The following is a 24,878-nucleotide window of genomic DNA, read 5'->3' as shown; positions in this document are numbered from 1 at the left end:
CTGTTTAACAAAAGAAATGGACAGCATGATTGAAGATCAAAGACCTATTATAAATTATAGAAAATAGTTTGAAGCTCTTAAAAATAATCCGAGGACATTGGTCAACTCGTATTGTCGCATGCTACGACATCAGGGCTTTAAAAGAAGAATTTAATATTTTAAGAAAAACTCGAAAATAAACTTGAGCGTTAACTTACCAAGTTACTTAACACGGTTAAATTCTTTAGTAACTCGTAGAAAATTCGGTAAATTGGTAAAAATTATATCCGGGGTGTTACACTAGCTCCCACACCATGCACACTACTAAGTCCTTTTAGTATTGATATTGCATGGTCGGAGCCTCTCTATCACAACAAAGTCTATCTAAGAAAAACTTTGGGCCTAGTCTCGCAACCTCAAAGGGGAAGATCAGATCATTTCAAGCTTAACAACGGCAAGCTCTTAGATCCTATTTAAAATTTGAAATTATTTATTATTATAAACATATCAGATTAACAAGTCGGGTATCTGTTAACCTGCCGGATCCGGATTTGGATCGAGCTATCAATGATCCGACGAGTAATGGGTCGGATCTAGATCCAAAATTTCTATTACGGATCCGGATCTAGGTCAATCTGCTCTAGATCTAGTCCATTTGCAGGTCTACCTAGAACTCTATTCTGGAAAGGGAATCCGTGTCCTATTAGGAGTAGGAAATGTATGTTGTGCTCTCTCATCACCTACATATATGTATCACTTCTCGGTCACTTGTGTTCCAGTAAACCCCTAAAGCGTGCCAAAGTTGTAGCAGAACATGTCAGATTTCCATCGTCAGTATTACACCCAAGTTAAGTGGAAAAGATGCTCACCCTTCATGAATATTGAAACAATTAGCAGCGATGATGTGCTACCCATCCAGTTCAATCTGTTCATGCCACACCAAGATCCCAAACTCTCGAAAAATGAATTAAGTAGAGTCCTTACGCTCCGCCGCGACGAGTTGCCATCGATGCTTTGTAATTGTGTTGGTGCCACTGGTGGTTTGAAGAGAACAGGCTACCGTGTTAAACACTTGTTTAAAGCATCTATGTCTTGTCAAGCCTATTCACAGATGAAGAAGTACCTTTCAGGGTGTAGGAAGCTTAAATTTGCCCAGAACATGATCATGAAGGTTCTTGAAAGCCTTGTGCCTCTTCCACAAGAGAAGCATCGAGACACTGTTGCCAAAATATTCACTGTGCTTGCTACTATAGCTGAAGACGCTTTTCTTATCCAAGTGAACATATATGTCGTGAATCGTAATCCTAACCCTAATCCTGCAAGCATGTCAGCCATGGTGAACGAGTTGGAGAAAGTGAGACTTAATAGATCATGTGGTATTTGCATGGAGGAATTTGACAAAGGTGTTATGGCTATTCGTTTGCCCTGCTTTCACATTTTTCATGGAAATTGCATTTTCCGGTGGCTGCAGAAGGATCACAAGTGTCCTTTGTGCCGACATCCAATGCCTCACGATGATGCAGATCATGCCGACGACACTTCTTCTTCGGTGACCAAATACCAGTATTCTTATTATACTCGAATTGAATCAAAAATATGCACACCGGCACCATCATCCACGCTTGAGATCCAATTCAATTTCTACAAGTCAAACCAATCTGGTTCATTGCTGAAGAATGGTGAAGTTCTACGCCACAAAACTGAGCCTGATGCTGAACAAATCCACCTCAAAACTGAGCCACGATTACTTACAATTCCTAGTCATTGCGAGCTGCAACCAACTATGATCACCCAAGTTCTTAGAAGCCTGGATGTTCCGCAAAATGAGCAGCCACCCATTGTTGCCAAAATATTTGAGACAGTTGCTGCTGATGGTAATTGTGCTTTTATTAATGCGGACATCTACCATGAGGCATTGAAATTGTTCGATCGTTGGGCCTTTTCTCGAAAGCTTTTCAGGATTAGACGTATTGGAATTGATCTTCCCATTACAGACGAACATGATGCTAGGATTGCGAGGGAATTAGACGAGGAATCATTTAGCAAGCCTAGGCCTAAGCCTGCTACTAAATCAGCCATTGAGGGGTTGGAGAGAGTGAGAGTTGACGCGTCCTGTGGTATTTGTATGGACGACTTTGAGGACGGTTTACTAGCTACTCGCTTCCCATGCTTACACATTTTTCATGGCGATTGCATTCTCCGGTGGCTCGAGACCCATTACAAGTGTCCTTTGTGCCGTTACCCATTGCTTTGTGACTGAATGATGTTCCAATATATCGATCACATTTGCTTACAGGTGGAACTTAATCCTAAAGACTAGCTTGGTATTTTATTCTTACTTTGTGGACTAGGACTACATGCATGTTGATATGCTTGAAAATGAGACAAAAGGGGTTAGAGGGAAGGCTATATATTGTTTGTGCAAAAATGGGAATTTGTTGGAGGAGCTGTGGTTAGTTTCATCAAAACCTATTTGGGTGGGGATAAGACTGAAGCAGGGCATGAGGCTGCACCAATGGAGTTCAAAGTGTTGAATTCCTATTGTGAAACTCAAATGGTTTTAGATTATGTCACAGAGCTGATGTCACAGAAGCTATGTAGTAGTTCTTTCTCTCACAAATTGTAATTGATACACATGTAATATAGCTGTGTGTTTTATTAACCTTTGTTGCCTTGTCGTACTCGTAACATTTTGTCAGACAATATAAAACAAACCTTGGGATTCAGAATGAGAAGTGGCTAGTTGTGTTGGCTTCTACTAAACCCTATATAAACCCTAGAACGAATATTATCAGAGCCAACAAGAAACAAAGTCTTTAGCTTTGCTCGGCAGTCTCCGGCGCCACCTCTAAAGTCTTAAGCTTTAGCTCTCTGATCTCCGCTCCAAGTCAACCCACGTTTCTGAATTCACAGAGAGGTATTCCTCTATATCCTTTTTCTCTGAATTTATAATGTTCTTATAATAAATCGTCTCTGCAATCTGGGTATTGAATAGAATTGTCTTGTTTATTCTATTCTCTCTGCAATCATAGTATTAGATTATGAGAACGTTATAGTGGATTCAATTTGGAATAGTGTAGTGGATTAGTCTATGTTTCCCCTTCAGTAGATGGGGAAAACAGAACATTGAACTTACAGAATGAATGGCATCCCCATATGGTTTACAACACTCGCCAGTTTTCTGTTATTGATACCTTTTATTTTCCTTTTACTCCTAATTAGTTGCTTGTGTTCTTATTATGTATTTCCAATAGATACATCGACAGCTTCAAAGCAAACTAAATAAGTCATGACCCAATGTTAACAGCAACCCCATCCCTATAACTAATAACTAGTTTTGGAATCAAGAATACACTAAGCATGATAGCTGCACTAAATTAATATTTAGTCCAGAGAGATACTTTGAATTAGCTGAGCTTTGTCTTAGAAACAGTGATTCGTAAAGCTAATATCACCCCAGGTCTTAGACTTGACGACACTATCTTTGAGCAGAGCATCGCAGTGGCGTTTGAAGGAAAACCGCAACCAAGGTTGATTTGCCTGGGTGACATCCTGGTGGAAGTGATGATTTGTTTGGATAAAGAAGCAGACATACATATCAGTTGCGTCCCCTAGTCTAAGTGTACCGGTGCTATATATTTTCCAAGGGTTTCAAATTAGGTTCCAGATATAGGAAGAAATATGATGTGATAGTTATTCAAGTAATTTTAGTGTACCGCCTCATTTGTAATATTGGCTTGAATCTGAGTTTGTAGTCTAATTTATTTAAACTGTTTTTTTGGCGTCAAAAACTTTAGTTTATCACCCAAAAAAATGGAACCTAGTACTTTTCAATGATTTTGGGTTTAAACTGAGAGAGCATTTGATGAATTTCTGTTGTGCTTCACTCACTTAAATTGGGAAGTAAGCCGGGATTCGTGGTAACAAGGTATTACCATCAATATTATCTAGAGCATGTTATAGAGAATGAAAGTCTGGCATGTTTACTGTGGTCTCTTGAAATGCACCTTCTGTCTTCCTCACAAGAGAGTAAGATATTCTCGCAGCTCAAGTAGTGATTAACTGTTTATGAGATTACTGCCCATTACTAATAGAACATACACACAACTAGGTACTGTGTAAAGGGAGTTGGGAAATTTTGTTTTGTTCTCTCTGTTGTGGATAACAGCCCTATTCGTTGAGTGGATTGCTATCACTGATTAACCTTTATTATGCAATTTATGCTGTGATATTTCCTATACTGGAAACTGGAAAGACAGAAGTGTGTTCAAAGAACAACACTTCAATTATATTGTTTCATTTAACTCACCTCAAAGTGAGTTGGGTGGCCGTTTGGTCCCTGTTCAGTATATAGAGAAAGGGAGCTGCCAGTTAGGATACCAGTTTTCTGTAATCTGGACATTAAGACACATTACTTTCCGACCAATGACGTTCTTTTTTTTTTGTACCGTCTCTTTAGTACAGAGTTTTAGCTTTAAAGTAGACTATAGATCTAATATAATCCCTGGGAGGCATTTTAATAGTATGTTAGTCTTCTTGGAGTGGGATAATCTTTTCTATTTCTACATGGGCATGTCAGTTACATAGAGGCTGGAAGCAGGCAGCATTGGTGCTTCCAGACTCGTACTTTTTCCATTTCTTACTTGGTTTGATACTGCCTATTGTAAGCTGACTAAGCTCCTCTACAGTAATAAGCTATACTCAATTTCATAGTTCATGATTAGAAAGGTTTCTTGTTGGGGTTCAAGGTTGCACAAGCTTACAGCAGTTGCTTAAGGTAGGTGTGTGTATTGGTATTGAACAATAGACCTATAAAGGGTCGTAGGAGCTATAATGACAAACGGATCAGAGGTATCAACCCTGATTAGGCATTAAGATCACTTGATGGATGTTGTTCAAAGTAATATTCAAACTAACTGGAACAGCCTATGCATTTCTGTGATGTACATGATGCTCATGGAGACCCTCTTCTTGTTACTCATGACTCATCTCTAAAATTTAAACTATTGAACACCTAAATTACCAAGACATCAACACTTAAAGAGGAGTTGATAAGTTGATACTTTATTGTTGGTCGTTAGCTCAATTACAGTCTTAGCTTTGCTATTACTACCATGAGGATCGTTGGAATATATACCACTATTATATGCGTGTGTTGTGTAAATCTGAAAATTGTGTAATTGCTTGAGGTATGTTGCTTGTCTGTCATAGTGTGTCATATATAGACTGTGTGTAGACGAATATATGGTGACCATGATAAGACTGTATGAGTGTACTGTGTACAAAGAATGGACTTTGACATTTGGTTTAAAACTCATAGAGATTGATTGCCTTTTTGGTTTGGGATTTTTTATTTTTTTATTTTTATTTTTTAATTTTTTATTTTTTTTAATGATCTTCTTGGTTTGGTTTAACTTTGAGTATGGAATACTAATCTGAAACGAGTACCTGGGAAACTTTGCATACGGGCAATATCATATTGGTCACTGTGTTGGCGCTGCCCTAAAGGTATTATCCACGTTTTTTTAGTAGACGGAATCAGAAAAATGCTTGAGAATCTGCAATATATTTGCAAGAGCTCCAATTGTCAATACCTATATCATCTTGGTAAGAGCTGCATCATCTCAAATTTCTCAAACTTTTTCAACCCTCACAGATCCTAGTTTGTGGTGTCTTAGTATCATGTTATTTCTTCTTAAGAGGCGTGATCGTCATCATGCCTATAATAGTTTGAATCAGCTTATAGAGAATGAAAGTCTGGTTCCAGTTTAACATGTTTGCTGTGGTCTCTTGAAATGCATCTTCTGTCAAGCTTCCTCACAAGAGAGTAAGATATTCTCGCAGCACCTATCCTCCCTTGGTACAAGAAAATGACATTCAAATACACAAGATGCAAAGTTTTTGTGCTCTTATAGTTATCCTAGCCATTTTTACTTGTCTTGTGCCCATCTTTCATGGAATTTGCTCTGTATTTGACACTGAACTACCGGATGATAAAACTAAGGTTACACATAAAACTAGTACTAAGAGTCTTACAATAAATGAACTGTTCATATTTTTTTATTTGTAGTATAACAGTAGAAACATCTAAAGCTACAATACAATACCAATCTCCATTGAAACAATCACAGACGAAATCAAATCATGGTCATATAAATAGAGTTGTTATATATACATCATAAGAAATAAAGTTCATTTATTTTTATAAATCTCTTTCTTTATTTATAATAAAATTTGGTCAATAATAAAATTTAATTTTCTTTATTTATAAAATTTGGATTACTTGGTAATACGTTTATTCATCTTCTCCAGATGAAGATGGATGGTCAATAAGAAATAAAGTTCAAAGCATAAATAAAATTTACTTTGTAATTATCCTTTTCATAAACAAACCTTGCTTCTTCTTTTTGTTGCATTTTGGTTAATTTGTTGATAGCAGTTGGTGTTGAATGTGTTGATAATATGAAGCTACTTTTTTAATGAATGCTTGAGGACATGAAGAGTAATTACTTGGTGACGTTCTCTTTGTGAACCTGGAGGACATGAATGGCCATACCGCCAGCAGTAGAGAGCTTTTGGGTATGAATATCCATCCAACTATGGCAAGGTAGTTGAATGTCTTTGACAATATGTTAGGCCTTGAAACTGAATCCATATCATGATTTGCCTCGAAAATATCTAAGACAAACGTTCTCTCTGTCACAGACTCACAAGTGAGGCTATAAATGCCACTTGCTTTGATATTTATGCTCCAATTCCAGTCATGTCTACTTCATCTTGTTCAAACGTTTTTGAGCTTGGAAAGTACAGGGTAGAGTTCCAAAATCCAAACAGTTGAGGCAGCAGAGAGTAGTAGTGGATGCTGCAGCACCAAGTCTTCTTCAACTGTTTCGCTTCGGCCTCCAAAGCAGCTTTTGATTGACTTGCCTTGCGAAGCTGGAGAGTTCCCGGTGCTGCTCCTCCTCCATGGTTTTCTTCTCTCCAACTCTTTCTACTCTCAGCTTATCCAACACATCGCCTCTCATGGCTTCATCATCATTGCCCCTCAGGCGAGTACTATCTCTCTCTCAAAACTTAATGATATGAACACTTCACAATTCTGTACAGGTTCAGTCAGACATGATTAGCTTTATCCATTTTGGCATATTTTTGTCTTGCCAATTATATATTCGCTTACAGAGTTTACATGATTATTTGTTATTCGCTGTTAATTGACATTGTCGGTACCGGTTCATCATCCTCTAACTATTTAAGCTTTTGGAGCCGAGTGATTGTTGAATATTTATTAAAGCTTATGAACCTGGCTACCAGAAATGCCTAAGTTCGAAACCTCCATCCTCATTACTCACTTCTTTGTTGGGTTAATTATGAGGTTCAATATGCACATGTTAATATATGTCTGTATTTATTTATTTCTTTGCCTCAAAGTTTTAGAGTCCTCCGTTTTGTCTAACTACATGTTAATACATGAAGACAGATTTCATATGTTGGTTACCTTCAAGTCACCCTCACTTCATATGTTGCCTTACTCTCCAAGATAGCTTGAAGCTTTAAGATAACACCTACAAGAAGCAAATTATGTGAATAATATGCTTTCCCTTTCAACTAACAAATTATTGGAAGCAGAATTAACATTCGGACATGTTCAGTTGGTATTGTATGAACAGAAAAGAACCAAGTGGCTCAATATTCCTTGTGAAAAATGCTTGGCTCTAAATACTGTCCTTTTAGTTTGCGGTCATACAAGTCCAGAAACCTCCATGTTTCCTTTGTCCTTTTTACATTCTAGCTAGAAGGCCTGTGTTCAGATTGTGATGTTACATGTAGCAATATTCTTAGACCAAAAGTAGTCACTGATAATTAAGTAATTACTCTTTGTGCTCCAACAGTTGTATACAATAGCTGGATCAGATACAAGTGATGAGATCAAGTCCACAGCTGCAATAACAAACTGGTTATCAGAAGGACTTCAATCCTTGCTTCCACCCCATGTTCATGCAAATCTAAACAAGCTAGCACTCGCTGGGCACAACCGAGGAGGCAAAGTTTCTTTTGCACTAGCATTAGGGAAAGAAGGCATCACTACTAGCTTGAAATTTTCAGCCTTAATAGGGCATAGACCCAGTTGATGGAATGGACAAGGGAAAACAGACCCCTCCACCAGTCTAACCTATGCCCCTCATTCTTTCGATCTCGACTACATGACAGTAATGGTGATTGGTACTGGTTTGGGTGAAGTGAAGAGAAACACTCTATTCCCTGCTTGTGCTCTAAAGGGTGTTAACCATGAGGACTTCTTCCATGAATGCCGAAAACCGGCCTGTTACTTTGTGGCCAAGGACTATTGGCATGTTGATATGCTTGATGATGAGACAGAGGGGGTTAGGGGGAAGGCTACATATTGTTTGTGCTAAAATGGCAAGTCTAGGGAACCCATGAGAAAATTTGTTGCAGGAGTTGTGGTTGCTTTCATCAAAGCCTATTTGGGTGGGGATAGGAGTGAACAGGGTATGATGCTGCACCAATTGAGCTTCAAAGTGCTGCACCAATTGAGCTTCAAAGTGCTGCACCAATTGAGCTTCAAAGTGTTGAATTCCTTGTGTGAAAAAAAAAAAAAACTCAAAACGGTTTAGAATATGTCAGAGAAGCTATGTACTTGATTTCTTTCTTTCACAAAATGTACTTGATACACATGTAATATAGCTGTGTTTCATTAACCTCTATTGCACACCTTGTCATACACAAAACATTTTGTCAGACAATATAAAACAAACCTTGGGATTCAAAATCAGAAGCGGCTAGTTGTGTTGGCTTTTACTAAACCTATATAAACCCTGGAACAAAATTTATCAGACCCAACAAGAAACAAAGTCTTGAGCTTTAGCTCGGTAGTCTCCAGCGCCACCACTAAAGTCTTAAGCTTTAGCTCTCTGATCTCCACTCCAAGTCAACCCACGTTTCTGAATTCACAGAGAGGTATTCCTCTATATCCTTTTTCTCTAAATTTCTAATGTTCTTATAATAAATCGTTTCTGCAATCTGGGTATTGAATAGAATTGTCTTGTTTATACTATTCTCTCTGCAATCATAGTATTAGATTATGAGAACGTTATAGTGGATTTATTCTGGATTGTGTAGTGGTTTAGTCTATGTTTCCCCTTCAGTAGATGGGGATTTAGTGAACAGAACATTGAACATACAGAATGAATGCCATCCCCAGATGGTTTATAGAACATGAGATATTGTTCAAGAATTGATTGATTTAACTGCTTTGGTTGAAAGTTTGATGTAACTTTCTGTGTATTTTTCCAATTTTCCTTAATGCAGAAAGATATAAGCGTGTAATTAAAGCTTGACTAGCTAATCTGAATTGATATGCTGCGAGTTTTTAGTCTCTGCAATACAAGAAACTCTCTGCAATACTCCTAATTAGTTGCTTATGTTCTTATTGTATTTCCAATTTGTGTCTTTTTTGCAATACACAATGTTAACGCCAAAACCCCATCCCTATAACTAATAACTAGTTTTGGAATCAAATATACACTAAGCATGGTAGGATTGGTAGCTGCACTAAATCAATATTTAGTCCAGAGAGATGCTTTGAATTAGCTGAGGTTTGTCTTAGAATTGGTAATTCGTAAAGCTAATATCACCCCAGGTCTTAGACTTGACTACACTATCTTTGAGCCTAGCATCGCAGTGGCGTTTGAAGGAAAACCGCAACCAAGGTTGATTTGCCACGGTGACATCCTGGTGGAAGTGATTATTTGTTTGGATAGAGAAGCAGAAATACATATCAGTTGCGTCCCCCAGTCTAAGTGTACCGCTGCTATATATTTTTCAAGGGTTTTAAATTAGGTTCCAGATATGGGCAGAGATATGATGTGATAGTTAATCAAATAAGTTTAGTCTAACTCCTCATTTTTTAGTATTGGCTTGAATCTGAGTTTGTAGTCTAATTTATTTCAACTGTTTTTTTAGCTTCAAAAACTTTGGTTTATCACCCAAAAAAGTTGAACCTAGTACTTTTCAATGATATTGGGTTATACTGAGAGAGCATTCCATGAATTTCTGTTGTGGTTCACTCATTCAAATCCAGAAGTAGGCCGGGATGCGTGGTAATAAGGTTTATCTTCCCATCAATATTATCTAGAGCAAGTTATAGAGAATGAAGTCTGGTTCCAGTTTAAAATGTATGCTGTGGTCTTTCGAAATGCAAACTACTTATGGTTAAGTCATAGATATTGATGAATGATGACGAAGGTCTGCTATACTGTGAAGACGCAAAACATAAAATTTAAGTCACATTATACATCAAATGCATCTTCTGTCAAGCTTCCTCTCAAAAGAGTAAGATATTCTCGCAGGACCTATCCCTTGGTACAAGAAAATGACATTCAAATACACAAGGTGCAAAGTTTTTGTGCTCTTATATTTAGCCTAGCCATTTTCGGATCCTAGATCCGTCACTGGCTGTAGAATGAACTTGCTAAAGTCAATACATCCAAATTGATGTTGTTGTGGTTTCCTCTGTAACTGGGCGTTGAATTTCTGGTTTTTAATTATGATGTTCAACTTAATTGTTTATATGCTCGATAGAAACACTCAGCTTGATTGTTTGAGCTGATCTATTGCTTTTGTTCGTTTGATTTGGTGAATTTTATGCACTTATAATAAGCCTAGAAACCATTCAGATTTCACTGCTTGAACTCATGCAAGCCTTGTGTTTTCCTACATCGCAATACTTATGTTCAATTTCACCCTTTGAGCTGACCGAAAAAATGGTTCTCGGAAATTTTCTTCTACATTCATCACCTGATTTGTTCTATTTATCTTGTTTGGTTCTTTTGTGAAAACAGAAGGTTTGATGCTACCAAATACTACTTTATCATATACGAAATCGTATAGGAGATAATGATTGTTTCTGTGTTCTTTAATTTGTTTTAATCTACTTTCTCACCTACCGGCCACCAGTGATGGTAGTTTTTGTCATAAAAATGGTTTTGCTTCGTGTGGAGTCAAATGGGTAAAGGTTAGAATTCCTTGAGTCCCTTGTAGAATGGATGTGTCTAATCCCATGGTAAGCAAGCAGGGAACAAGAGAGGAGTCTCTGGGGTGAAACTTTTCACAACAGTTGGTGCACTAGTCTGTTGCTGTCTATTAAACATGCATGTGGTATGATCCGTGTTAATCCATAGCCCTACCTGGTGAGTTTGATCCTAGTAGGTATCGTAGATGAGAAGTAGTGTATTCTCACATGTAAATGTCTAATATGCCTCGACTGTGTTACCATTGAGCTGCGATTTATGGGACTGTGCAAGTCTTGTACTAACCACTTCTTGTCTTTACTTTCACTCTAGTGTAAACTCAAGAGGTATTTTCTTTTAAAGTAAGTTGTCATTTTCTTTTCATGTTTTGAATGGCATGGACGATGATGCCATTTTGTTTGGACTTTGGGTCCTTTGCCTTCATTTGAAGGATTAGTGTGTCATATAACAGTTAGATCAGCAATCTAATCATAGAGAACAATGTTCTGTTATGAGAATTATCACTCTTTGATGAGGATCTTCGTTTTACTTGCTATGATTATAATGCTTTTACTATTGTTTTGTTTTATGTGTGAGATTGCTTTTGATTGTTCTTAGCTTTAGGCGCTGTGCCTGGACATATTTTCAGGAACTTTTATAGTTGCTTTCGGATTTCTTATCGTCCTTGTGTTCTTTTGTTTTGTGTTAGTAAGATCCTATGTTTGTACGTTTATTTTTATTTTTAAGGTTTGCACTTCACAGATTTCATATCAAAAGTAATTGTAATCTATTGTGAGGATAATACATTAATGTCTACTCAAGTATTGAAGAGTAATTTATTTAGAATGTACACTGTTTAAAGCTAGCTTGTTAGGTCTTCTTCTGTTTTGGTTTTCAATAGGTATGAATCGTCTTGGCATTGACTCTGATGGTAGAAAGAGCTTTTAAAAAACATTAGATGAATAGCTTTCTGGATGTAAGTTTTGGTGGGCATGTGGTATGGTTGTTAGGTTAAGTAGACATTGATTGGGAAGCTTAGCAATGCTAATTAACAGAGCCTAACTAGTAGAATGGCTGGGAATATGAGGTAATCAGGACTAGAAAAGAGGGTTATTACAGTGTGTCAAGTTTCAGAAGGTACAGCTCAGGAAAACAGAAAGGGTGTTCATCGGAAGGCCCTTATTATTATTTTCACTTGCAAGTAGTGATTAACTGTTTATGAGATTACTGCCCATTACTAATAGAACATACACACAACTAGGTACTGTGTAAAGGGAATTGGGAAATTTTGTTTTGTTCTCTTGTTGTGGATAACAGCCCTATTTGTTGAGTAGATTGCTATCAGTGACTAACCTTTAATTATGCTATTTCTTATACTGGAAAACTGGAAAGACAGAAGTGTGATCAAAATATTTTTGTACCGTCTGTTTAGTACAGAGTTTTAGCCTTAAAGTAGACCATAGATCTAATATAATCGCTGGGAGACATTTTAATAGTATGTTAGTCTTCTTGGAGTGTGGAGACTGGAGAGCATGATCTTTTCTATTTCTACGTGGGCATGTCGTTTACATAGAGGCTGGAAGCAGGCACCATTGGTGCTTCCAGACTCGTATTTTTTCCATTTCTTACTTGGTTTGATATTGCCTATTGTAAGCTCCTATACAACAATAAGCTATACTCAATTTCATTGTTCATGATTCGAAGGTTTCCTGTTGTGGTTCAAGGCTGCTTAAGCTTAGAGCAGTTGCTTAAGGTAGGTGTGTGTAAAAGTAAGTACTCTTTGTGCTCCAACAGTTGTATACAATAGCCGGATCAGATACAAGTGATGAGGTCAAGTCCACAACTGCAATAACAAACTGGTTACCAGAAGGACTTCAATCCTTGCTTCCACCCCATGTTCATGCAAATCTAAACAAGCAAGCACTCGCTGGGCACAGCCGAGGCAAAGTTTCTTGTGCACTAGCAGTAGGGAAAGAAAACATCACTACTAGCTTGAAATTTTCAGCATTAATAGGTATCGACCCAGTTGATGGAATGGACAAGGGAAAACAGACCCCTCCACCAGTACTAACCTATGTCCCTCATTCTTTTGATCTCGACGGCATGGCAGTAATGGTGATTGGTACTGGTTTGGGTGAAGTGAAGAGATGACATTTATTTCCTGCTTGTGCTCCAATGGTTGTAAACCATGAGGACTTCTTCAACGAATGTCGAAAACCGGCTTGTTACTTTGTGGCCAAGGACTATGGGCATGTTGATATGCTTGATGATGAGACAAAGGGGGTTAGGGGGAAGGCTACATATTGTTTGTGCAAAAAAGACAAGTCTAGGGAACCCATGAGAAAATTTGTTGGAGTTGTGGTTGCTTTCATCAAAGCCTATTTGGGAGGGGAAATGAGTGAACTAATGGCTATAAGAGAAGGAGGGCATGAAGCTGCACCAATTGAGCTTCAAAGTGTTGAATTCCTATTGTGAAACTCAAATGGTTTAGATTATGTCACAAAAGCTATGTACGTGATTTCTTTCTTTCACAAAATGTACTTGATTGATACACATTTAATATAGCTGTGTTTCATTAACCTCTATTGCACTTTGCACACCTTGTCATACACATAACATTTTGACAAACAATATAAAACAAAGGGTTGTGTTGGCTTCAGAATCAGAAGCGGCTAGTTGTGTCAGACAATCTGTGTTGAACCCTAAAAGAAACAAAATCAAAGCAACACTAAAGAGAGGACCATACAGTAATGGACAAGGAATTCCTACAGCAACTGTTCAGCAATGTATTTATCAAAACATGGAACTGTTTAGTGTTAGTGCCCTGTTAATTTTGCACAGTGGTAGTTACAGTCAATGACAAAATGGTACACAGTATGAACCCCAGCAAACTTTAAACTGAGAGACATTGAGAACTAAAGACACGAACAACATCTCTAACATAGGATCTCTAACCCCCAAAAAAAAATATTCAGCCTCAGTGATCAGCCTCAGTCGTTGAGGAGTAGTGAAGCAATCACCACAGCAACATGAAACGGCCAGGCTTCCCTTCCAAAATTCTCCAGATTTCCAACATTTTTATGCAGCACATGAGCAAGATACTCTATCAGAATACACATGAACATCAAGCTTGCACATAAAAGTTTCATCAATGTGGACTTATTCTGGGCCAACTGATGATGCCTCAAGACCTCAACGTGTCCGCACACTGCTATGAAGGAACTGATCAGACTCGGCAACCTTAGTCTCAGATTATCAGTGATAACCGCTACAACTTCAGCAGTCAAGATCACATTCGACAGCTTCAATACAAAAGTTCCAGGCTTGGGAGTAACAGTTTCAACACAAGGCATGTCAACCTAGAAGAAAATAACACAATCAGTAAGGGAAGATCACTTTGTGAAAAGTGTAGAATATTTTATGAAATGATGAGAAAATATTTACAAGATTTTACCTCTTGTATTGCTGATCCGTTTTGTTGACCCACCCTACTTCCACCCTTAACTATCTCACCAGCCTGGTTCCCACTAGTTACCCCGTTGCCATTCTTCACTGTGTGCTCCAAACACTTCCGCACACCTCGGTTCAAGTACTGGTCAGTCGGATCACATTCCAAACCCTCTTGGAAGGTTTCCAGAGCTTTTGCAAATTCTTTGTTTCTCAACAAAACTGACCCTTTCCGGAGATACCCTCTTGAAAACTTCGGATCGATCTCAACGCATTTCTCTGCATCATCCAGTGCTTCAATGTCCATTCCCAACATATAAAAAGCAAGCGATCTGCTGGAGTAGGCCTACAGTAAATAGACATAGGAGAAAGTGAAAACTTATGTGAGCAATTTTAGTATATTAGCTGTGAAAAGGACAAAGTGGATAAACCCTGAAAAAAAATAAAAATACTGAATTTCATGAACAGTAAGTGTACTAAGGGTGCAAATGTACTAAGGCCATCTTCAACAGTGCTAAACACAACCCAATATATTTTAGCACAGTTATTCTTTCGTCTATTGACCTCATCAACCATGTCATTCTGCATTTACAAAACCAGCCTAACTTTTCCATTAGCACCTAAAACAGTAAGACTTGAAGCTTAAATCTCAGCTTGAAACAATGAGTGTAAACCTTTTTCCAAGCTTCAGCATGCATCAAATCCTATAATCCCATGCATGCAAGACACTGTCCTCACAAGACTACAAGTCTACAACTAAACAAGCTAGTGAAACCATAAAACAGGAAAGCAACACCCTTTCATTCCAAAGATACACAACAAACAATATATAGAAATAGTTTTAACAAACATGCTATTGATATCAGTTCTTATTAATAGAGGACGCACTTATTGGCACTAACCAAAAATAATGAAATGTAACCAAACATAAACATAGGCCATCACAAATCGCTTTCCTCTCAAAACTGTTGATACAAGCATCTCAGAGAAACTTCAGACCAAATAAAAGAATGTCAGAACAACCGCGAAACAGTTTGTTCTGGAAAATGCAACCCCCTTGACCATTATTCATCTAAATAATATGTTGTGTAACCAAATCAACTCCAATCAACAATATACATGGGGGCCCAACTTTGCGTTTAGCTTGAGCAACCAAATGTTCTTCTGTATCATGTTCAAAATTTGAACCTTTGGAACTTTAAAATAGAACTGCTATGTTCTATTCCATCAATTGGAGTTGAGTCTTGACAAAAAGTTTATAAAACTAAGTTTAAAAATTAAAATCATGCATTGGAGATGGCCTTAAGCAGAGACCCACCACAAAACCCAATATTTTGCACCCACAACAATAAATGTACTAAGGATCTCTAACTGTGCTAAACACAACCCAATATATTTTACCTTGGAGTCCATGGGGTTCCACTCGAGTGCATATGTATATTCCCTCACAGCGTCTCTGAATTTTTTACCCTGCATACACCCATTTCCTGCACAAAAAACAGTAATGTTATGTTGCTAACAGGAATACATTACACATTCTGCAAACTACAAGATACCAAAAGCTAAGTAACGCAGCACCATTAACTTAAGAACTTAAATACTAGGGCTTATTAGATATCTTCAACACAGGAGGAACTAGGTTACAGAAACTATGAAGGATAAGAATGAAAACTACTGATATCACACCAGTAGAACCTCAGGCATCACACCAGAGGGTAGGCTGCATCACACAAACCCGAATAGAAAGCTAAGCTCTCAAACTTTTATTAATTCCACTATGAGAACAAAAGACTACAAAAGACCTCTATATATAGAGAGGTAAAGAAAACCTAAAACAATTAGGATCAAGTAACCCTAATATCCTAGAACTTAAAAGACTCCCAATAACAAAACAAATCCCAAAGAAGAAAGAAATCATAATCTTTCCAAAAGCTAGGCAAATCTTGCTGATGCCTGCATCAAGCAAGATCCCATGTAGACACATCATCGTCTACGAAATGCCAGATCAAAGCCTGAGCCTTGGAACCTTCTTTGCCTCGTCTCTTATAGACCTTTAATGGCTTCTGCCATTTAGGTCCTGCATTACTAAGCCCATAAAATAATCATGGGAAGTGCTGCTGGGTACCTTTTTGCCGCAATTCATCAGCCATTCTCATTTTCCCATTCCACTGATCTTCCTGAAGAATCAATTCACAAAACACTGAGATATAAATACGATTTATGAATTACTAGAGCTTATGTTTTATGTCCCAGATTGTCTTAGCATCAGATCAAAAAATGGGAAGTCTACCTCAAATTCAAATTTCGACAAAGCATTTTCAATCATGGCAGCAACAGTGGGATGATTACTGTTGCTTCTCAGATACTCTTCCAACTTTTTAGCCTGGTTTCTAACACTACTCAAGCTCTCTGGCTCTGGAGCACGAACATATGTCCTACGGATGTTTGCTAGAAAATGATCCACTAGAGTTTCAAGGAATTCGTTTTCCGTATCCATATTTGCTATCCTGTACAGAAAGATCAAATTTGGCAACAAGAAGATTACTGACAATTTTATAAACCCCATCATTCATCTCCGTATCAAAACTACACAATTTTCATTTATATATAATCGAAGAGACTCTATACCAATACCCCATCTACCATACATTTCTCTGTCACCAATTAATCCCTATTCGGTTAGCAATGACCAATTATATTACAACACTCAAAAGCCCTCTCTTAGAAAGCTCAATATTCTAACCCAAACTTCAGAATATTCAATGTACCTAGAAAATCCCTAAACTTCAATTCTAGGTATTCAAAAGCCCCAAATCTTGAACAAGACTACTCGAATAGGCAATGTAGCTCTGTAATTAAACGAATCAATTCATTTTATTACAACTCTAAACACCATTAATGAAAGCACCGTACCTTTGTCTGATGATGAAGCCTCTTCCGTATATCTTCCGTATATGAACAGTCGCTCACTTCTCCAAGCCTATGGTTAGCTTCTCAGGTACGCCAAACTCTGTTTCAACCGAATTGAAGGGAGACCTCTCTTAGAAAGCTCAACATTCTAACCCAAACTTCTCGAATTCAATTCTAGGTATTCAAAAGCCCCAAATCTTGAACAAGACTACTCGAATAGGCAATGTAGCTCTGTAATTAAACGAATCAATTCATTTTATTACAACTCTAAACACCATTGCTGAAAGCACCGTACCTTTGTCTGATGATGAAGCCATTTCCGTATATGAACAGTCGCTCACTTCTCCAAGCCTATGGTTAGCTTCTCAGGTACGCCAAACTCTCTCTGTTTCAACCAAAACAGGGGCCAATTGTCTATATATATATATAGTCGTGTAGGGAGGGACACGTGGCAATCGAATACATTTCGGAGGCCTCCGGTCACTGACGTCATCGCTCGAGCTACTCGGATACGAGTTCTGATATCGCTCTGTTCTTTTAAGTTTTCCAGAACACCAGTTGTTTACTCATGTTTTGAGATGAATGAAGGGACAGCTTAAATTAGCTTTCTTCGGACTCGGGTTTGGGTAGTAATTTGAACCGGACCTTTCTTCCGAAGAAGCCCAATTAGAGGTGGAAACCAGCCTTGAATTTATTATTTATATTTATCTTTCCACAATGATGAGTTTAAAGAAAGAAAAAAAAAAGATTGAGTTTAAAGTAAAAGAAAAAGGAAAGAGAAAAACAAATGCAACTTAAAAGAATTGGAATAAGAGAAGAGAGGGTTGTGATCAACTGGCAGTAGGGTGTAGCAAAAAGAATTGATGAAGGGGCGAGTGAGACAGTGGGCGGTGTAAAGCAATGGCGCTCTCGGCGTCTGACCTACCGGCCATGTTCTCGTTGCTGACCAACTCATTGAGCAGGGATGACAGTGTCCGGAAACCGGCAGAGGCGGCGCTCTCTCAGTCGGAAGCGAGGCCTGGTTTCTGCTCTTGTCTCATGGTCAGCAGACCTTTTCTTTTCTTTTCTCATGCTAGTCCTCCTAGGGTTTAGGCCGCCAATTGAAATTTCTGAAATTATGCAGGAAGTCATAACAGCCAAGGATTTGGCACCTCATGTAGATGTTCGCTTGATGGCTTCGGTGTATTTCAAAAACAGTATTAATCGTTACTGGAGGCACCGCCGTGATTCCTCGTAAGCTACTGATCGCCTTTCTCTCATTACTCAACAATCTTGTCGCTCATCACTTTCTCTGTTGTTTTCAGGGGAATTAGCCACGAGGAGAAACTATATCTCAGACAGAAACTCTTATCACACTTCCGAGAAGAGAACAATCAGGTAATGCCCACCTTGTCCCAGTGATTGACTTATGAGAGAAGATTAGACTAGCTTCTTTATCACCATGTTAATCCAAACATCTTAGGGATCAGCTTCAGTGTTGTGAGCTGTATTCAATTTTCTCATATATCTTGCATTTCATCGTTCGTCATTCTGTAAGTTACTTCTTCCTTAAAATGTATTACATAAGTGGAAACTTACCTAGGCTTTCAAGGTATGGATTTGTTATCTATTCATGAATTCTTTCAGGAAAATTATAGCCACGCCTTCAATAACTTGCGTCGGATTACAAACGAGCTACCATTTAACTTTTGAGTTTATTAATTTTTTTTACTTGCTACTATTTTAGCACCTCGATGATAAGAAATGTGATTTAGCTTTCATAGGACATCTGAAACTACTAGAGTCTTTTGGGTCACGATGGATTCTAAGTTTCAGCCTATGATGACTTGAATGCTTACTCAACTTTACTGATTTCTGTTTTCTTCATTTCTTTTTTTCCACCACAGATAGCGCAAATGTTGGCTGTGCTTGTTTCCAAAATTGCTCGTATAGATTACCCGAAAGAATGGTATGATGTTGCTATTATATTTTATATTTTATTTTATGAGAAGAAACAAAGACTTTATTACTGAAAATAAGACAGATTTCTAAGGTTTTAGAGATCTTTCTAGGCTTCTTTGATTCTTGTTTGTGGATTCGTTTGTCCACTTATCTGGATTTGTTGTTATTGTTACTTCTATGTTTCCAAACATGTGCCTTGTGGAAAAGTTTTAAGCTCTTAATGTACTTGGAGCTTTATGGTGCTATAAAACTTGATAATGAGATGTTTGTTATTCTTAATATAGTTAATGGTTTGGGAGACGGGACTAAGGAAGAAGAATAAAGAACATGGATAGAGGGATAAAACTATAGAAAGCAATAAGATTAATTATATATCATAACAATTAAGCTACGGTTGGAATAAAGTTTGTTATGCTTTTACTGGCATGCGTCCAAGTTTCTCTATTTTGAGAAATTGGGTACAGGATATACACTCTGAAGTGCAAATTAAAAGACCAGTGACAGAAATCATATGATGCAGCCTTGCATGGAATTATTAAGAAAGCAAAGAAAGAGGTATGAACTATGATGCAGCTACATGTCAGGTGTATGACAATGCAGAGTGCCAAATTGGACACGAGTCGTTGTTCCCTATAGTTTCGAATAAAAATGATCCTGGAGAGAACGGAGTGGGGAAATAACATTTCTATAGGTGAACTGAGATTTATGAACTTATCAAGGTGCAAGGAGTGAAATGTACTTTGAGACATGGACATACTAATTCTTGATCAGATTGTATCAAGACTTGGAACTTTGTATACCTTCTATCTATCTCTTGCTGAGCTTGGGCAATTGTGGGTTTTTGAATGTTAGGTTTTACATTTCAATTATTATCCTTTATTTATTTATTTTATTTGTTATTTTTTATGAAACTCAAAAACGTTCTGTAGCACCATACTGAATCTTCCTTTATCAAGTATATAACAGGCTAATGGCATATGCAGGCCTGAGCTCTTTTCTGATTTAGCACAGAAGCTTCAATCAGCAGATATTCTTTCTTCCCACAGAATTTTTTTGACCCTCTTTCGAACCTTGAAGGAGTTGTCCACTAAGCGTCTTATCTCAGACCAAAAGAACTTTGCAGAGGTATAGGCTACTATACTCTTTCTACAAATCCTTCCTTCCCTTTTTTTATTTAATCATATTGGTGAAATAAAAGATGTGCTGATTAGGGCATCACTGTTTATGCCTTTTTTGTTTTATTTTCTATCAAGAGGCTTGGGCTTTACATATGTTTTCTGTATTATAGCTTTACAGATTAGTTTCAGTAAGTTTTTGTGAGATGTCTTTTGTTAGTTTTCATTCCTATAGTAGTTTAAATAAAGAGACCTTATCGTAGTTTTCTTTCTGGTAGAATTGGTAATATATGCCCTGAGCTGCCATTTTAATGCAGGAACACTTTTCTAATTGATTTTTTTAGTTTTGTCTTCAACCTGGTTCATTGGTTGCATGCATGAACAGGCAAACTGTAGCTTAATCTAATGCCCCCAGTGTGAAAGAGCACATGGATGGTAAATTTGGGCATCCCTTCTGGCATTAACTATTTATGTCGGCTTGTATGGTCCCTATTTTTTGCAGCAATGATTTCAAAAAGATATTTCAGATTTATTAAAAATTAATGTTTTTCTTCTCTAATGTTCAAAGGTGATTTGTTGAAGATTATCGTGACTGGATTGCTGTGCCTTCCTGGGAATAGTTTGAAGTTAGTTTGTAGTGCATAACATGGTTACTTTGGACAAATATTTATCAGATGCATGTCATGAGCTCTCTATTTTTACACTTAAAGGGGCTCTCCTTCCAACTGTTGATATGAGATGTCAAACTCTCTGTTCCACTCCGTTTCCACTAAATCTATTGTTGATTTCATAGTTCCTTATGACGGGGATGACTACTGAAGTGGATCTTTCAAAAGATAAAATTTTACTTGTTTCTATAGATGGTTTTCGGAGCTTGGGCTCCAGGCATATTTTTCCAATCAGTTTCTTGTCTTCCAAGACATGTTTAGTTTGATATTCACGAACAATCTTGTTTGAAATTGTAGTACTTATGAACTTTCTTTGGCAGATATCAGCCCGATTCTTTGATTATAGCTGGCACCTTTGGCAGACGGATGTGCAAACGTTGTTGCATGGTTTTTCTACATTTTCTCAAAGCTACAACTCAAGTACATTGGAGCAGCATCACGATGATCTTTATCTAACGTGTGAGCGATGGCTGTTGTGCCTAAAGATAATACGCCAATTAATAATTTCAGGGTTTCCAAGTGATGCAAAATGTGTACAGGTAGGTGTCCCCCCAACCCAAGAAAAAGAAAAGCAGGAAACAGAAGTTGTTAGTGTCACTTGCTAAGCATGTGGTTACTTAAATATGTCAATATGCAATATCACGTCTAATTGTCTGTGTATCTTGTAGGAGGTCCGACCAGTCATGGAGGTCTCGCCCATGCTCCTGAATGCCATTCAGTCATTTCTCCCATACTGTGAGATATTGCTCTTCTATCCTATTGTTAAACAGTTATATTGTCTTTATCACACTTATACGCTTACACAGTAGTACCATTTTTTCTTGGTGTACGTGATAGATTGTTAGAAGTAAACCATTAGTAACAAATGAATGAAGACTACTCTGTATTAGCATCTGATCTAAACAAATCCTGGAATCTTCTTTTTATTTTTTATTATTGTTATTATTTTTGGACTAGAAACAAAACTTATTGAAAGGACAGTATGATACAAATGAGAAAGTGGATGAGAAGTCCACAAAAGAACAGAGCTACACAACAGAATCCCCAGACAAACAACAGCAGCAACAAGACTAAAGTAAAAACAAAACGTTCCCCCTACAAGAATAACAAACCTAGATTATAGCAGCTTTCTGATCTAACAAAATGGAAGAAAGGTCTCTGTTTCGACAATTTTCAGTGGAATCCTTCTTACGCAACCTACGTAGATGATTTTGTATCAACTAAATCATGAAAGGCTTATGAGCATTTCTGCAAGTTCTTTGTATCAATTTTGTAAACTGATAAAATCATTTCTGCCATTGAAGATAAAATCATGTATGATCCGTTGATTTCCGTTATTTTTCCCTTTTTTTTGTGGTGGTTGTCAGTTTCCCCCTGTAATTCTTGAGTATAATCTCTGTTAAGGAAGCCGAATACATCATGAATATATGGAAATGCATAATGTATTATATATTGTGGTTTCAAATATGCTGTTTCTTGATAACGTTTTTCAACTGTTGCCTTCTTTTCCAGATTCATCTTTTCAGAAAGGACATCCTAAATTTTTGGACTTCCTAAAGAGGGCTTGTACTAAACTGATGAAGGTGTTAATTGCACTTCAGGGCAGGCATCCCTATTCATTTAGTGATAAATGCGTCCTTCCGGTTGTACTGGATTTCTGTTTACAGAAGATAACACATCCTGATCCAGATGTATTATCCTTTGAGCAGTTTCTGATTCAATGTATGGTAATGATCAAATCTGTATTAGAATGTAAAGAGTACAAGCCAAGTCTCACTGGTAGGGTGATGGATGAAAATGGGGTTACCCTGGAGCAAATAAAGAAAAATATATCTGGTGCTGTCAGTGGCATCCTGACTTCCCTTATGACAAGTGAACGCATTATAGTCTTGTGTAATATACTGATAAGAAGGTAATGATTACTTAATCTCTTTTCACTTAATCAAGTTCATATGGCCTTCTCTTGCTTGGTTTATAAATTTATACTTAACGTTTCAGTTAGACAAGGTTGTTATATATAATTATTTATTTTTAAAAAGACAAGACGATTGCTAGGACTAAAGAGAGAATGCACATTGTGGACAAGTAATCCACACAAAAGGGAAACTAAAAGCTTGACCACAACAGAAGTAACAGTAAGAAAAAAGCAAACCATAAACATGAAAGACTTTTTATTATGTTTTATTTTTATGTGAAACATGAAAGAGTTAAATCCTAGACATATTAGTTTGCAGCCTTGCCAAAACTTCTGTCCCAGAAATTCTCTTGAACAGCCCCAACCCTGTGTTCAGATAACTATACTTATTGCTTAATTGAGAAAAACAAAGGTCACTATTAAAAATTCCATCAGTAATAAATAATATAAACATTAACAATAGAAACATAATAAAGATTGCTACTTATTAACACAACATTGTGGTAATTTGGACATGCAAGTCAATAACATGTTTTTATCTTTTTGGTGCTCCGCACAGTTGACTTTTGTACAGCGTCACCTATGAGATTTGAAATCCATATGTAACTTAAGACTGATTAGAGGTGTGAGAGAATCTTGGAAAACTTATGGATGTGACTCTTGATGTTATTTAGTAGTGAACAAGTTGCTCTTACTTTATTATAGGGGATATAGTGAGAGCTATGAACACTCGAACAAAATACATAAAGATAATATAACATTGTGAGCCATTATACTCTAGTTATGGTACATCCAGAATGGCACTAAGATGCAAGCATTTGGGAGATTTATTCCGAATTTATAGTTCTATTTGAGGCCATAAATTACTTTTGGAAATTTATTTAGCGATCTGTTGCAGGTATTTTGTTCTAACACCAAGTGATTTGGAAGAGTGGTACCAGAATCCTGAATCTTTTCATCATGAGCAGGACATGGTTCAGTGGACAGAAAAATTAAGGCCATGTGCTGAAGCTCTATACATTGTTCTTTTTGAAAACCACAGCCAGGTGGGTTCATTTCTCTGTGTACAATCAGATGGTTTTGAACAGAATGTTATTAGTACTCAATCTTACATATTATGTGCTTATGTTCTCGTGATTTGTTGAATGTAGCTCCTAGGCCCCGTTGTGGTTTCCATCCTTCAAGAGGCAATGAATGGCTGCCCAACTTCAGTGACCGAAATCACTCCAGGGTTGCTTCTTAAAGATGCTGCTTATGGTGCTGCTGCATATGTTTACTACGAACTCTCAAATTACCTGAGCTTTAAAGATTGGTAAGTCCATTCGAAATGACTCAGGCTGTTTGATCGTCTTATTATTAGTTTGGATGACAGTTCAAGTTTCTTGTTTGTTAAGGTTTATAAATGGAGTAGGAGTTGATCGAGTAGCAGTCATATTATCTGTTTCTCTTTCCTTTCTAGCTTCAATAAGAGTTTGAATGAGCTGGGACATCTGTTTATGAATCAATTATTGCAGGTTTAATGGTGCATTATCCCTTGAACTCTCAAATGATCATCCAAATATGCGTATCATCCATCGGAAAGTTGCACTAATTTTGGGACAATGGGTTTCTGAGGTATGAAGTTATAGATACACATATATATATATACATATATATATACAGAGAGGATGCAGAGCGGACGTCCGCACTCCGGCTTAAAGTGCGAACTTCGTCCGTTCTCCGCCGTCTCACGCCAGCGACGGCTTCTCTCCTTCCCGGACGATAGCACAGGCTTCCAGGACGGTTTCTCTCCTTCCAGGACTGGCCGGCGACAAGTTTTCCGGCCGGATTGAAGCTTTGGACGGAAAACACCATCATTGATCAAGGTTGGCCGGAA

At 37.5% G+C, this 24,878-nt stretch overlaps 2 protein-coding genes and 2 pseudogenes across 3 annotated transcripts in view; 3 read left to right on the top strand and 1 right to left on the bottom strand.

The window, feature by feature from the left end:
• The first annotated feature begins 793 nt into the window (after positions 1–793).
• Positions 794–9,335, top strand: LOC101315043 (annotated as a pseudogene). The gene is made up of 4 exons (XR_184571.1): positions 794–2,096; positions 6,814–7,028; positions 7,869–8,487; positions 9,307–9,335. The product of XR_184571.1 is annotated as an uncharacterized LOC101315043 (transcript).
• A 3,364-nt stretch (positions 9,336–12,699) lies between these two features.
• LOC101314746 lies at positions 12,700–13,481 on the top strand (annotated as a pseudogene).
• Positions 13,482–13,773: 292 nt separating this feature from the next.
• LOC101314458 lies at positions 13,774–16,950 on the bottom strand. The gene is made up of 5 exons (XM_004297949.1): positions 16,744–16,950; positions 16,579–16,630; positions 15,855–15,940; positions 14,461–14,799; positions 13,774–14,365 (listed from the first exon to the last, which is right to left on the bottom strand). Exons 1-5 carry the CDS (start codon positions 16,948–16,950, stop codon positions 13,997–13,999), a joined length of 1,053 nt encoding a protein of 350 aa, XP_004297997.1. The 3' UTR covers positions 13,774–13,996.
• Positions 16,951–18,095: 1,145 nt separating this feature from the next.
• The window catches only part of LOC101306420 (importin-11-like), a 13,891-nt gene continuing 7,108 nt past the window's right edge, over positions 18,096–24,878 (top strand). Inside the window, exons 1-11 of the mRNA XM_004296557.1 lie at positions 18,096–18,404; positions 18,487–18,596; positions 18,668–18,740; positions 19,250–19,311; positions 20,288–20,429; positions 21,408–21,626; positions 21,756–21,822; positions 22,600–22,999; positions 23,901–24,048; positions 24,154–24,314; positions 24,517–24,616. Coding sequence (XP_004296605.1) covers positions 18,264–18,404; positions 18,487–18,596; positions 18,668–18,740; positions 19,250–19,311; positions 20,288–20,429; positions 21,408–21,626; positions 21,756–21,822; positions 22,600–22,999; positions 23,901–24,048; positions 24,154–24,314; positions 24,517–24,616 — 1,623 coding nt within the window. The 5' untranslated portion in view covers positions 18,096–18,263. The remainder of the gene's footprint in view (positions 18,405–18,486; positions 18,597–18,667; positions 18,741–19,249; positions 19,312–20,287; positions 20,430–21,407; positions 21,627–21,755; positions 21,823–22,599; positions 23,000–23,900; positions 24,049–24,153; positions 24,315–24,516; positions 24,617–24,878) is intronic.

Source organism: Fragaria vesca, linkage group LG4 (genome assembly GCF_000184155.1).
Source record: "Fragaria vesca subsp. vesca linkage group LG4, FraVesHawaii_1.0, whole genome shotgun sequence".
NCBI lineage: Eukaryota > Viridiplantae > Streptophyta > Magnoliopsida > Rosales > Rosaceae > Fragaria > Fragaria vesca.
This window is presented reverse-complemented; position numbering and strand designations above follow the sequence as displayed.